Source organism: Nasonia vitripennis, chromosome 5 (assembly GCF_009193385.2).
Source record: "Nasonia vitripennis strain AsymCx chromosome 5, Nvit_psr_1.1, whole genome shotgun sequence".
NCBI classification, from domain to species: domain Eukaryota; kingdom Metazoa; phylum Arthropoda; class Insecta; order Hymenoptera; family Pteromalidae; genus Nasonia; species Nasonia vitripennis.
In genome coordinates, this window is record NC_045761.1 from 1,090,563 (window position 1) to 1,106,321 (window position 15,759).

At 44.8% G+C, this 15,759-nt stretch overlaps 1 protein-coding gene across 14 annotated transcripts in view; it reads left to right on the forward strand.

Moving 5' to 3' along the window:
- Positions 1-15,759, forward strand: part of Slo (slowpoke) — a 92,139-nt gene that overhangs the window by 17,243 nt on the left and 59,137 nt on the right. For 8 of the 14 annotated variants that reach the window (XM_031931614.2, XM_031931613.2, XM_031931611.2 and 5 more), the window contains exons 2-6: positions 5,022-5,083; positions 6,237-6,333; positions 7,077-7,340; positions 8,333-8,500; positions 13,846-13,937. In XM_031931614.2, the coding sequence (XP_031787474.1) occupies positions 5,022-5,083; positions 6,237-6,333; positions 7,077-7,340; positions 8,333-8,500; positions 13,846-13,937 (683 nt within the window). The remainder of the gene's footprint in view (positions 1-5,021; positions 5,084-6,236; positions 6,334-7,076; positions 7,341-8,332; positions 8,501-13,845; positions 13,938-15,759) is intronic. The other 6 variants (XM_031931610.2, XM_031931616.2, XM_032600059.1 and 3 more) reach the window with 1 other exon arrangement.

Sequence of the window (15,759 nt, forward strand, 5' to 3'; positions counted from 1 at the left end):
GCGGCGACGAGAACTACCGAGCGAGCGATGAAACAATGAAACGGAATTTTTTATAAAGCAGTAGACACGTATATGCGCCCACGCTCTATTCCATATTCCATTTCGCGAACGAGTTTTCCTTTCTGAGATACAACGGGAGCCTCCTTCCTGATGCATGCGCCGACGTCGTCGACGCCCAAAAGAGGAGATATCGTTATACGTACCCCCGCAAATATCTATAATAACGTGGCCATATACTCGACTTATATATATATATATAACTTCTGGCAATTTACCGGCTCGTAAATCCTACGACCCTCGGCGCGTCCGCTTCTTCCTCGTTTCCCAGATTAAACAAGACTCGCCCTTATCTTGCGGACGGCTCTTCCAATTTCGTGCCCGAAGGGATCGACCGACTCCTCGCTAAATACTCGCGTCCGATCGTCCGTAGGAGATCGCAACTCCGTCCGCGCTGAACAGGGTCGTTCGTCGCGCGAAATCGATCTGACAGCTTCGCCGCCGCACGTGAATAAAACATGTCCCTTTATTTATTTACGCGACTCTATCTCTCTCTCTCACTATCTCTCTCGTTTCTATATGGATGCGGGATTTCACGAAAGCGCGCGCCCTCTGCTGCAGCCGTGAGCTTTTGGGATTTCTCGAGGATTCATGGGGACAGAATGCCGGGCACTCGTGAGCTTGTACTCCGGGTATTGCTCTCGTTTTACATCGCGGGCTCTTTGCAGCGATTTTGTCAGCCGAGGAGTCTGCGGATTTATTGTTTGCCTAGCCACAGCTACTATTACGTCGGAATAGCTGGTCTTTCCTCTCGTAAATTTTCTACGAGGTCTGGACGCCAGGAAATTTCTGATCTCCCACGTTTAAGTGCGTCAGATTTCAGCGTCAAGCCGTAAAGTTGGAGCTGAGGCAAACTTTTCGCTCAACCGGGGAAACTCGAGACGGGAGCTCGGGTGTAACCAAGCGACGCGCGACGGTTCGAGGGAAGCTATACCGGTGGAGGGCCCGTGTTTGTCCAGCGTTTGAACCGCCAGAGAGAGGGAAAAACTCGGACTGTCGATTTTATCTCGAACAAGCAGATTGCCTTCCTCGCTCCGCGGTCAGCGGGAACACAGAGAGATTCCGTCGTTCGTTATTGAGTTTCGCGACTGGAAAATTCATGAGTTCCCGTGCTCTCTTTGGTGCGCAGAGCGCGTGCAGCTATAGAGGGCATTGATTTTTCGAGCTCATTTCACGGAGCGCCGGTTTCTTTTAATCATCGTAAAAAAGGCGTCGTCGTCTTTCCTGCCGTAGGACATGCAATTTCTTTCCGTGCAGCACGCCTTCATTCTCGGTATACAGTCGCGTGCGCTTATACTCTCGCGCTGCACGTGAATAATCGTAAACTTCAAAAGACACTCGTAAAACTTGCAATTAAGAGCCTTTAGCGCGCAAAGTCAATTTTTCCCTCTCTCTTGCTTTGAGCGCAAAGTAAACCAACGGACCGTGCAATTACGGCGGTACATTAAAAAAATGTAACTTTCGGATAAACGTACGCAGCCGACCACTGCGGGTAATTTCTTAATCCACGCTTATTACCGCGCAGCTTTATAGCGCATCCATGCGGAGCCTCTTGCGTAATATGCCTCCCCTATAGTATCTTACGAAACAAAGTCTTCCTCCCCTGTCGCGCGCTTAAGTAGATCGAGACCGAGTCCGTTGAGCCGCATAATGCGCGCCGACGAATCGATCGCTGCTCGGCTCGCTCGGCGTAGCCCTGAGTTCAGTGGCATACGCGTTTTTCTTCCTCTCCCCCTCTTCGCGCGATCTTTGTCTCTCGATCTCTCTTTCTCTCGCTCTCCGCAGCGCGCACAGCCCTGACCCTGAACCGTCGATCGAAGCCGCGCAGGTGCATCATCATCTGCTTTCGGACGGACGTACGCGCGCGCGCGCGCGCCCTTACGAGAGCGCTCGGTTAAAAATAATGAGTCTCTCTATAATAGCCGCGCTTTGCCTCGATGTGCCTTGAGCGCTTGCGCCTCGTGACTCTCGGTGTTTTTGTTTTGCGGCCCGCTGCGCTTTTCATCGCGGCGGATGATTTGTTTTCAGGTGCGGATCGCGATTGTTGTTCGCTAATGGCGAGGCATGTGTTGCTACAAGTGTAGTCTTCTTAACGTACACGCTTTAATTCGCGGATCTTGCTTCAAAACGTGTCGAATAAACAAACATCGCTCGAGCTTTTACGAGCACTAACTCGAATTATACCCCGCTCGAAAACGTCGTCGTTGTCTATTAAATTTCGATGATAGAGCCAGCTAAATTGATGCTGCCGAGTAGTGTCCCATTGAGCAAAGCCGGAAACTTGACCTTCGGCGCCGTGTAACGCGAAACCTGCGCGCAAAGTTCGCGTCGTAAAAATACATAATCTCCGGTGAGCCGTGCGAGTATACGGCGATCGATGGAACCCTTCGAAAAAACCAAATCACCCGCATCGACATACCGAAAGCCCTCTCGGCGCAGAGAGCGTTCGCGACCTCGAGTGGCGTGTCTCAGCCGTTACATACGCACACGAGAGCATCACGCGTGTGTATGCGGCTCTGCGTCTATTTTTGCGCGCCGCCTATTAATAGCCGTCGTCATTCTCACGAGGAGCCGAGGCGCGTTCGTGCTCTGCCAAGAATATCGCCCGCACGCGGTATAACGCCTATAGCTGTGTCGCCGCTTTCGCCGGGATGCGATGATGATACTACACAGGGGACGACGCTGCGGCGTTATAAGTGCCAGTGAAGCAGCTTGTGAAATCGCGCCCGCAAAAGGCCGAGGTCGGGGCCGATCCGCGCTAGTCCGGTTCAGCTGCTGCGGAGATAGCCGAGCATTTTATGAATCGTTTCGCTATATCGCCCCGGAATCATCAACGGAAATTAAAAACATCTTCGCCGCGTGATCTCGTAAATCAAAAGGGCGCTAAATTCAGCCGCGGGCGTGACCTCGGCGCTTGCTTTTACCCTGTCGACTGCGCAGTTCTCATAAGGAGGAAACCGTATAGCTGTATCAGGCCCTGGACAAAAGTATATAATTCAGCTGGTATACGGTGTATCTATTCTTGCGTTGCACAGCTGGCGAAGTCGCGACTTTTCGAGAGCGGCGCGGCACGCGAGAACCGCATAACTCTCGCGGCCAGAGATGATAATCGGCCGGAAGAGGCGAGATAAGGATGAGGTTTAAGAGCCTGGCAACCTCGGCGAAAGGATACTCTCGCAACCTTGCAGCTGATAAAAATCACGTGACGGTAATGTGCGTCCGAAAATAGATTTGTTTCGAGTTATCTCTGTGCTCTCCTTTCTCGGATCCTTTCAGTGCGCGGTGAATTCGATTAAAGATTTTTTTAGAATTTCGAACTGTAAAATTTCTCAGACACCTGTGCACGCGGAACGTTCCCCGAGCAGCAGCGCTGCAAGATTAATCCCCCCATTTTCCCCTGACAGAAGGGCTCGTTCGCTCTTCACGCAGACCGAAAGAGCGCTGACGAGCTCAAAAGGCGAGATTCCGTTTGAGTCTCACGGGGATAAAAACGCTGCGACGAAGGGCGAAAGATTATCAGCGTCGAATGGGAGAGCGAAAATACGACTTTTTTTCCTGTCTTAAAAAAATTATTGCCAGTTTCACGTAGGCGCTCTCGCGCTTGCATATTGCGAACGAAAAGGATGTATTTCCGCGCGCTGGAACGATGACAATGCATCAATCCTGTGCTCGACGCCTCCAGCCCGTCGTAGATCTTCCTCGTTTCTATATTGTCACCTCCTGAGCGCGAATCTGATGGAGGACGATGAAAAATTATGCCTACAGCCGAGAAGAGGAATGCCTTTCATAATTCGTGTCCAGTCAGCGCGTGAAGTATGCCAGATTTAATTAGATAATACGTCACACTGCGGATGACGCGGCTGAAGCAAATCGGTTGCAAAATATTGTTGTCCGAATTAAAAGCGCATAGAAGAGAATCGTTGGCTTTATTGTCGGCAAACTTGAACCCTCAATTAGTTGTGTCAATTAGTTCCAACTTCGGTCCGAAGATTAAATTTCAACATCTTATATACGGCAAGACGCGAAGTACAACTCAGGAAGCCAACAAAAGCCCTCGAAGCTCATTCAAAGCTCTTGTAAGACGCAACTATGCCCCTTCCCCAGGATAAAAGGACTTTATTATACGAGGGAAAGAGGAAAAGCAGTCAATTTCTATACACAGAGCTGCGCCGGTCTCCTCGCGCATACTTTCTTTCATAATTCACTTTCCACGCACTAATCACCCCATTTTCATCTTGAATTTGTAATTCCAATGGCTAATTAGCCAAGCTTAGCGTCGGGTAAACATCAACGAGAGTTTCATTATACGCGAGCCGATTATGCCGCGCTGTTGTTGTTGCCTCGTCAGCACGTCGTCGTCGTTGTCGCGCGAGCGAGTTTACGTGACTTCGGCCCGAGTGTATAGTAAGCTCGAAGGGATCGGCTGCCGCGCAGATGAGAAAGTTCTATTAGATGACGAAAAACGACGCAGCCTGTCAATATTGGCGAAGCGGTTAAACTGCGTCTCGCACGTGTATATGGGCGGCTCGTTAAGCTCGAGCTTTGTTGCTGTATCATCAAATTTACGCCGTCGTACGTCAGACGTTATATAGTTACGCGATGGTTTCACGGCGCTTAGGAGCACCTATTGAAAAAAGTTTATAGCTTCGGTCGAGTTTTGGGGGGAATTTTTCGAAAGTGTACTCGAACAAACTGATAAGCCTGCTGGCGTAGGCGTTTGCAAAATGAGATGGGATTTTTTATCGCGTTCGCGCAGCGGGTATTTTTGAAATATATTCGCGTCGACGTGTGTCGCTCTTGCTGGTATGCTGTCCTGGAAATTGTTGTCGCTGCGCAACGACGGCTACAGCAAATCGCAGCCATTTTCAATTTCGCCTGTAAAATATGCAAAGTGAATTTCGCGTTCGAATTCAAAATATTAAAATATGTGCGTATAATAATGAATTGTTATTTCTATGTTACAGGTGGTGCTAGTTTTCATCCTTAGCATAGCATCGCTTATAATATACTTCATTGATGCCTCCAGGTAAGATTTTACAAAGACTACATTGCCAATTAAATTTTCAAAACCAAGTTCGTTGAACGATCGCTCCGATGACGGATTAAAGAGACTAACGCGAGTACTCAGACCGCCATTTTACACTCTATCAGAGCAAGTACCATCGAAGCGATAAAATTCGTTTCCACGCTCGCCTTCAATGCAGCCACTCGAGCGGCGTATGAATGCACTCGCTGAAGCCGCTTGCGACGCGCAGTTGGAGGTTTTATCACTCGCTCGCGACGATGTCCAATAAAAATAGTTCCTCCGCGCGCTTTTAGAAAAAAAGAATCGCTCCTCGAAATCAACATCGAATTGTCCTATCATAACCTAAACAAGAAAGTAATCCTCCCATCAATTACCTCCCCGACCGGGGCTGCTGCAATCAGCTCGCGTCGTGTCACGTCGTTGTTAATCGTGAGCAAATTCCTGGCACGCCTCTCGACGGATATCCGCGCGTGTGATAGAGGCGGCAGCGACAACGGCGGGCCTCGCTTCGCCGACGCCTAATTCAATCTCTCCAGCACGCGAGGCTGTTCACAGATGCCCAGAACGCCGTATGCATCGTGCGGCGCTGCGACACCCACCGGTTAACCCTTTCTCACGGATGACTCGTTTCGCGCTAATTCGATGAATACGACACCCCAACAACCCAAGGACTTTTTCCGTCTATTCGTATTTGGCAAGTTTCCCCGTGTTCTATAACGATCGCTAGTTCGCGTACGCAAAAGTAATCAATCACACGAAATTTTCCCCCATCACCTCCTCCTCGCGCATCAACTCCCAACTGACTCGAATCTAACGGGATAGCACTTCTGCGCCGCGCGAATCACGCTCGAATGCATGCGAGAAAACGCGCGGCAGGTCTGCAAAAACTAATATAGCCCGGGCGAAAATTAGTCGGAAAGTTTGCACTAACTAACGCCACTGCTGCGCAAATTGTGCTTTTTAATTTGTTCGACGCCTCCGCGCACGATTTTACCGTATATATACGAAGTATAAGTAGCGCGCACGGAAACCGCAGTGAAATCAGAGTGCGGAATGAATATGTGTATATAGTCTCATCCCTCCCCTCCTCTACATCCTCCCAGTCGGCCGTTGCGAGTAATAACCGAAATTTCGCGTGTGCTTTATGTTACAGCGAGGAGGTGGAGCGTTGCCAGAAGTGGAGCAACAACATTACTCAGCAGATAGACTTAGCTTTCAATATATTTTTTATGGTCTACTTTTTTATACGCGTAAGTATACATTTTATGCGCCGAGGAACCCTGTCGAGCCTCCCGTGTACTTTACGAGGCACCGCTGACTTATTGGTCAGGAAATTCCTCGGGAGAAAAGAGCGTAGATACAAAACTGCGCGACCGGCTCGATCCTCATTTGCATGCGACCTTTTTCGGTTATTATTTGAAAACTGATGCGTCAGCGAAATCACATCGAGTATTCGTTCCGGCAAATTTATCGATGAATCGAGAGCATCCCCTAAATCAATTCGCGATCCCGAATGCAATTAACGATTATAAAGCTACTCGAGTAAAATAACCAGCGAGCGAGCGAGCGCTATAAACATAACGTTCGATCCGCCAAAACTCGCGGCTCAGCTAATGAAGCCCGCGCAGCTGCCGGAGGGGCTCTGCATTAATTGATTTTTCCAAACTTAACGATGCCTCGTTAAATTAAAGTGCCAGTGCGCCGCGCTCTCACTTTATAAAGCCGAGCGGACTTTTACGCGGTCCGTCGCGCAAATGGCCGCGCGCGATTATGTGTCCCCTGTGTTATATACCGTATGACGATGGAGCTTTCAGAAACGACGGGACGTTTCGATTTTGCGGAGGGTTTTTTTTTGAGGCATCAAATTGAATATAAAAGAGAATTTGTATTTTGTGGGCACAGCGCGCAGTTCTGGTTTTATGGGTGGGATAAAAACGAATTTCGCTCGGATTATTTATATATTTCGGGCGAGTGCATCGATGATTTTTTTCAGTTTATCGCCGCCAGTGACAAGCTGTGGTTCATGCTGGAGATGTATTCGTTCGTGGACTACTTTACGATACCACCGTCTTTCGTCTCGATCTACCTGGATCGGACGTGGATCGGACTGAGGTTCCTCCGAGCCCTACGACTGATGACGGTCCCTGACATCCTCCAGTACCTAAACATTCTAAAGACATCGAGCTCCATTCGCCTCGCCCAACTCGTCTCCATTTTCATCTCCGTCTGGCTCACCGCTGCTGGCATCATTCATTTGGTACGTCTTTTGTCCCCCGACCCCTTCTTTTCTTTTACGTCTAGACATAAGATGTACAGCTCTGATGCGGTGGCTATCATTACCGCCAATATCTTCTTCGCTAGCTCATCAGAAGAGCATCCGCCGTATTTGCCGATTAGCGGGCGAATTTTTCTTTCCTCTCTGCCACGCGAACATTATTTTCCATCAGAGAGTTGTTAATTATAACGCATTTAGTTTTTTTCGAATCATTTCGCCTTTCAACGTTTAGAATCATAAAGTCACCCTTCAGGAACAACTTTATTTCAAGGACTCCAACTTTCCGGAAATCCGAAGATTGGTAAACGAACATGTCTGTGGGATTAGACAACTTTATTCGAGTTCATTGCCATGACATTTTCTTGATTTGTCTTTTCCCATCCCAAAGGCATGTTCTCAATACAACTTCTGCATTGCCAAGACGCGTAGTCCGAGGGACTCGTATTTCTTTTACAGTAGTAGCTTTGCATCGTGTGAGATTTTTTGTGAAGCACATGCCTCCCAGTAGAGCGTTGAGTAGAGGAGGTTAAATCGAAACGCGGAAAATGCGTAGATGAATATTTTGCGATGCTTAGGATTTAAGGATGTAACGCTCATTCTACCCTTTAGCCTGGTAAAATAACGGTAGCTTCAGAAGAGTCCCTCGCTCTTTCAGCCGATCTAGCCTTTGGCAATGCAATGGTTCCTCGACAAAAAGCGCACAAGTTCACGATCTTGCGTTAGTTGCCTCGTGTTGTAAGTTATATATATATATATATATATATATATATATATATATATATATATATGTATATACACACATAATGTAGCCGCTCTAGAATACACGAGGCTCAATGATGGTGCGCAGGAGCGACATGCAAAGAAAGCAAAAAATACAGGTGAGATGAAACAGGTCGCAGTCCAGGCTAACCCCACGACGTGTGTCGTGTTCTTTTTGTTTGTTTTCTTTTGGCCCACAACCACTCACAACGCAGCTTGAAAACTCAGGGGACCCTTTCGAGTTCAAGAATCCGCAACAGCTCTCGTATTGGACCTGCGTGTACTTCCTGATCGTGACGATGTCCACGGTGGGGTACGGCGACGTTTACTGCCAGACGATACTTGGCCGCACATTCCTAGTATTTTTTCTACTCGTCGGCTTGGTAAGCCCACCTCATTCTATGCATTCTAACACTCTCTATCTCACTCTATTGAGCTCACTTTAGTTTTACTATATATATATGAAAAAAATTCTTACTATTACAAAACGAGTTATGTTATTCGTACGACATACATTCCGCTATACATACACGCGAAATACTGTCGTCGATTTATTTTCTCTCTGATAAATTTTTATTTTCTCTCTGTCATTACTGTACGTGCGCGCGAGTATATGCTGATTTATTTTTAGGTTCACTATACTCGAGAATTTCACACGTTCACGACAACTGTTTACGCTCTCATTCAGTCATGCTTGTTCGAGATGTTGCAAGTTTCGTTTGAAATTCTCGAGTAACTGGTTTTTTCTCACTAGACGTGCGAAATAGATACACCTGTAAATAACTCATTTACTCTCATATACTTTTTATAGTTTTGACGCATTTATCTAGTTCGCACGTTTAAGCATTCGACGGTACCATGCCGCGCCTCCCAGCAACTGCTGCGAGCTTTCGAATTCGCTTCGAGCCTTGCCAAATGAACGAATGGTTTCCGCGAATTTCGAAAAATCGCAGCAGTTTCCCGACGTTTAATCTCGAATGCCGGAATGCAGAGATGAGCCGAAAATGTATGACGCGCGCTAGATTGCAACTTTGAGAAATTTTACAATTTTACATCTTGCACATCGAAGAAATCTGAAATCGAGCGCGCCTCATCGAAAAGGCACGAAAAAAGAACACTCAACACGCGAGCTTGCGTTTGAACGGTGATGCACGGTATTATGCTCGTTCGCTCATCTTCCGCAGCACTTCTTTCTGCTTTCTTTTTAGCATCGCGAGACTATTCCTTATTGGCATGATTCCCACTATTAACATTCGGCTCTTCAAAATCCAAGCCGCCGAACGTATCACCGTTTGAATAAGAGCTTCGCTGTACCGTAAGGTTTGCTCTCGTTGCGCCTCGAAGCCGAGCAAAATTTATGTTTGTGTTTATAATAAAGCGCAGCGCTGCGACGTAATATAAAAGGAGAGACGGCAAAAAGGAAAAGAAAAATTGCATGGCTTCTTTGCTCGGGCAAGGCGTGACGAGTGCCTGCCAAGCGGCGTATACGAAGGGCGTAATTTTTCCACGAAGGCTTTATTTTTCGAGTAAAGGCATTATTTTGCTCTCGGGACTCGTAAATTTAAATTGCCACTTTTATAAAAATGTATTTGTTTTCCGCGACGAAGCTCCCTTTGAGAAATGTGTTAATCCGATGAGTGGTAAAGCCTTCGTGGATAACTAACGAGTATAAATATATCCAAGCTTCTATATATATTAACTAAAGTAAAAAAGCATCCACTGAAAAAGCTTCACCTTATACTCTTATACATGTAGTAGTAACCGGGTCGTCCTCTTTAATGAGTATACGAACGAAACAGAACAAGCAAAGAGAAAAAATGAAAAACCGTAATAACCCGCCGTCCCCTGCTGCTACCCCGCATTCCGCACATGTCCAACTGACGACGAGGACAAACAAATAAAAAGAAACAAAACGCGCGCGTTCGCGACCATACTTGTCTATGTATCTCAATTAACCGACACGAAAGGTAATGCAAAGTTTTTTGAATTTTGTGGTGTAATTAATACTCCTTTCTCTATACCTGCATTGTCATGCATATGGGAGCACGAACGACAAGCCCTCTGATGAAGAATTAGCTAATCTTGACAATAATCATCAGCTGATTCCTGTCGAAATTAACTAATTCATGCTTATATCTTTCTACCACAGGGCTATATATAGAGCGCAACACATTAACGCGTGCATCTCGCGGCACACCGATACTGCTATTACAGTGTACATCTTCAGATCTACATGTTTTCTTCTGTACAAAATGGAATGAACATTCTTTTTCTCATCACAAGTCTCTCTTATGTATTGTCAGGATCGGGTCGCTCACCACGACGCCGCGTGGTATAGAAAAACGTCCTAGTCGGCGCGTTCTACGTTTTTTATTTTGTTTTTTTTTTGTCGTTTCTCACAGCGTGAGGAAGTTTGATGTATTTCTTTTTATTTTTTTTTTAATTTAACGGTATAACGCTAAAAATGATTATCCAGATTTTTTTAAATTTTGTTACCCCTGATTCCCCCTTAAAACAAGCAATAAACGTCAGCACTGACTACCTTTGCCTCAATCTTACGCCAGTACCTCAATGCGGCCCTGGTCGGTATTTTCGTGGCTGTTTCGTATTCGATGGTGCATTTAGATGCTTTGGCATTTTATTTACAACTCTACATAGATTTTTCTTAGCTGCGATACTATTGCAATGGTTTTTCATTTGAATTTGCATTTGGACTGTGATCTATAATGGTTGTTTGTACACCGTGAGAATTTGGCCATTTTTCATTTTGCCTTTATTAAATTTTTTCGTCGGTGCGTACCACAAAAAATATAACTCGCACTTGAATGCTCGAGTGAATTCACAACGGATCAGAAAGATGGCGAGTGCGTTCGAATAAAAAAGTTTTTTGTGGTGCGCGCGAGGGCTTCTTCGCTTCTTTGGCAAAATAAGAGCAGCAAAAAGGCAAAAGAGTAAAAAGTAGAAAGCAGCAGCCCTTTGAAAGACGCATCGATAACGCAAAACGACATGGCGCAGCGGCATTTTTTTCTGGCTACGATCCAGCGGGACGAAGCAAGCTGGTGCAAAGTACCAACTGGTAGAGACTTCGTGCAGATTTTCAGTTAATAATTTCTGGTCTGAGCGCGAATTAATGCAAGTGTATGACTGACACTTTTAGTTCTCAATGATATCGCTGCGTCGTTTAGAGAAAAGCACGTCCTTTTTCCATATTGTCTCTTACCCGCAATATCGAATACGGAGCAGCCAAAGCGCAGCATAGCTATAGATTCCCACAAAACTATGTATACCGACCTGTGCATTCATATTATATACTCGTACCTCTACATACACATTCCACATTCTATATATTTCTCTCTATACATATATTTGTATAAATATCTCTGTCTCTCTATTTCGATATTATATATAATCGTAAACAAAAACCTTCACAGCTCGCAATATAAAAACAAAACTATTTATTTATATATTCGTACAAAATATACATTTTACACGAAATCCTTTCTCCATATATTATATCCTATGACCAGATATGTGTTTTTCCACACATATTATATACGAAACTTATCAACTCTGTACGTTTGTTTTCTTTTCCTCGGACCTATTAGATTAAACACACTAAATACATACATACGATTTTTCAAAATTTTTTGCCTCACACTGTATACGTGGATGATTTCTTGTATACTTGTCTTCCTCTTTATGTTTGTTCCTCCTGTTACCTCCTTAAATTTTGTTTATTATCTGTCATTGATTGGTCTAACAATGCTTTATTATGCGTCTCTCTTCATTATGGACAATTCCGAGTAGTGTGTATGGTAATTTAATTTGGGTGCTGATCGCATATGGAGCAGCTGTCATAAATAATATTCTGATGAATTTTTAATCATACGTAAGCGCCCCAGAGCGCCGGCTGTAAATCCATGCTAAGCGTATTCAAAGCGTCCGTTCTTCCCTATATGTGTGTACAAATATGCGATGTTCGTTTTATTTTTTCAATGCATTGTAACGCTGTTACGTGGATTATAACGAACTCGGGTATACGATAAAAGGAATCATAGCACGGGCGCAGTATCGGGCAGTCATAAAGATCTTTTTGATTAACTACTTTGTTAAAATGTAGAAATTTCTGAAAAACTACCTGTGAGTGAACCAAAAATGAGCTGTGAAGTCTTATGCGTGAGCTTAATCTTTACTGTGTTTGTTAGCCATGTTTTTTCTATGCTGAAATTATTGTTTCATTTATGATACCGACAGTAAAATTAATAACCTTTGAATGAAATCTTTTAATTACTCTCTTTTGCTCTGTCATGTATCAATCTATGATATAAAATGTCTCTGAATGATGAGCTTTTGCACGATTGGAAGGACGGATAAATAGACTTTTTTTAAAAAGAACGGAACAATTGATGTGATCAATGATTTACAATAGCATAAATGATATGATACTACACTGGGATGATAATTTTTTTTATCTTACAAATTGCAATTTTACGCACTATTTCACACATTCATAAGCTTTAAACATAGAAACACTAAAACAACGATAACCGATTTTGTTCTAAAACTGCAGGAGAAAAAAATATGCGTTTTTTATTAAAAGTGGGTAATAAATTTTATTCAGGTAGCAATTCTTACTTTTCTCTATTTGTCAAAGTTATTTTTCTGTCGCTTATGTTTTCTTTGCCAACGCTTCGCCGAGTGATGCAAGTCGATATCTCTCACTGCCGTCTTTATCAAAAGCATATTTTCCGCTTATTGGCAGCAGCTGTTCGGCCTTAAGCGAGTTTCTGCGCATCTGTATTGCTGGTCTTGTAGACAGTAGAGCTCTTCTATTGATTCATATCTTCATTTACACGGTAGCTCCATCAGTGCCATTTTTTGCAAAAGTTTAATTTGGAATGTGATTATGTCCCTGTTCAACCTTTTTAGTTCGTGCCGCAGCGACGGGAAAAATGCCAACTTAAGGGAACATGTGCGGGAACATTATTAATAAAGAACAATGCAATCCATTACTTCGGCTTTTAATTACTAAAAAAGCCAAGGGAACAAGCTCACATGTTCTCTCGTGCCGTTATTTGCAATAAAAGTAAAATTAATAAAAACCAAACGTTGAACCGAAAACCAGCAGCAATTTCGACGCTGTGAGCGTACTAGCCGGTCGGCTTTAAATGAAAGCACAGATACATGCATACATTCTGTAGCGCGGTGCATGCATATGTGTGTGCATACTGCACACGCTCGGGTGTGTTGCCGCGAAGCAAATGAACGGATGCATTTGGCACTGATAAATCGGCGTCGATACGACGATGGCCGCATATTCCCCGCGTGCGAACGATTGAATTTGCGAGGCCCAGCTCGCGATCGATAAGCATATACGTGCCGCGCCATGACTCTCAACGCGCTTCTGTGCGCGAGTGATTAACGCAAATTGGTCGTTTCGCACTTGAAGGACTTTCGCGCGCTATATTCCTCCGTTGATAACGAGGGATTGGCATTTTTCGCTCCAGCACTTTGCTAATGCTCTTGCTAGGCACGAACAACTAGCCGCGGTATGATTATACGTTCTGTTTTATTTTTTATCAATCTTCGCTGCGCGCCGGCGCCACGTCAGCGAGAGTATTTTATATCGTTTTGGTCAGCCTGCGCAGAAACGTATTATAGTCGCAGGCCCATTGGCTTTCTCCCTATCTCTGTCTTTCTCTCTGCAGTTATCGTTTTGTATTTGCAGGCCATGTTTGCTAGTAGCATACCCGAGATAATAGAGCTCGTAGGCAATAGGTCAAAGTACAGCGGCGAATACAAGCGAGAACATGGAAAGAGGTATTTAAACACACATATATTTATACATTTATACGATACAATTACATGTAAACTGCATTACCTTGAGTAAACAAATTTCATCGTATACGATTTCCCATTTTTTTTAAATTAACGGGGAAATCTGTTTACTCATGTCCAAATCTCTACTCTTATCTCTACTCTGTCCGTACACTATACTCTGTACTCTTACTACCTTTCTCTATATATGCTTTAAAAAACCTCTGTAACAATGCTGAAGTACTGGTAATACCGTACACCCCCCCCCCCACACACACACACATGCACACATACACACACACCCACGCCCACACATCTAGTGGACCAAAGTAAGTAATCGAACTCGAAACTTGGTATTGTCATAGTGAAGATATATTTTTCCAACTCTCAGTGCGCGCCAATTTTTCAAAAACTTTTTTCACAGTCTGCGCAAAACACAAGCGCCAGCAATAACCGACTTTCTCGGATTCAATTCATACGCCTCTACCCCGCGTGTACGTATGTAACGTGTCCATTGTGAATGCTAACAACTCGTCGTTTGTATTAAAAAATGTGGCATAAACTTTTTTCCCTCTCGCCGGAGTCGCGGCTGCACAGCGTTTATTATTGAGCTGTCGGCCGGCTAACTTTTATCGTTACTCGCCTGGTTTGCAACAAAAAGACCCGATTAAATTGTGGCTTGACCACAACTATTATTGATTTCGTTTTTCACCGCCGCGTTTTCCATTCAACGCCTGGTATTATACGTTAACATTCGTACTGCAGAGCATTATACTTAAACTTGATAAAAAATTAATTTGCATTACCAGGCAGACGTCCAGCGCTCGCGTCCTTCGTACGAGTGCTGCGATAGAAGTTGTTGTTCCAAAATCGACGTAGTACAACAGTCGCTTGGCGAAATTAGGTAATAACCCGGGACGTAGTCTGCGTTTTCTCAATTTCATGAATATACATGCGCGCGCGGCCTGCGTGAAATGCCCATAAAAGAGTACGCGACCGCAGGGTCAATATATCCCCGTAGTTTAGCTTCGTAGCAACTCGAGCATATAGTTCGTTGCTTGCGCTATTTTCTCCTTTGTCGCTCGCAATCACGCAACGTGCGCTTGATTTAATGTATTTATTTCTGAAACTTCTGCAGCCGTGTACGTATTTAGGAGCAAATCACACACGTGCGGTGTATTTTTTCAGTCCAGCTCTGTATTTTCCGTAAAAGCATACGAAGTTATTTCGGTCGATCGATCGTCGTAATCGCGCAATTTATATCTCTAATAGGTCGAGTAATCTCCGAGATTTCTTCCTCTTGCCACAGCGTCTGACGCGTGTGCGTGTGCCTCGAGCGGTAGCTATTGATTTCAACCCACGCGCAGATGCGCACGATCTCCTGGCGTTAAATCAGATAACGCGCGCGTAAAGATTTTTCTCGACGGAGCGTACCGCCTATATACAGGCGACGTACCACGTCATCTTTCGAAAAAAAACGAACCTTACGGCTAACTCCAAGCTGTCATGGCAATATCGTTTCGCTAATTGAAGAACTCAATTTTCCTCCTTCAGAAAAACGAATCTGATCGGGACGAGTAAAGAATAGGAGGTAACTCCTTCCATTATTTTTCTCGGTGCGTCCGAGCGGCCTTCATCTTGGAGAGACGCGCGCGAGATTCGATAAAAGGGAACGACACTGCACAGCGAAATAAGTGAATCAACGGCAGGAGTCGAGGAAGATTGCTGCCGCCGTTGTTCGAGTTAGTCTCGAGGAAAGAAATTCTCTCTCTCGAGAGATTTTATTTCGAATGCCTCCGAAGCTATCTTCCCCCGCGTACGTTGA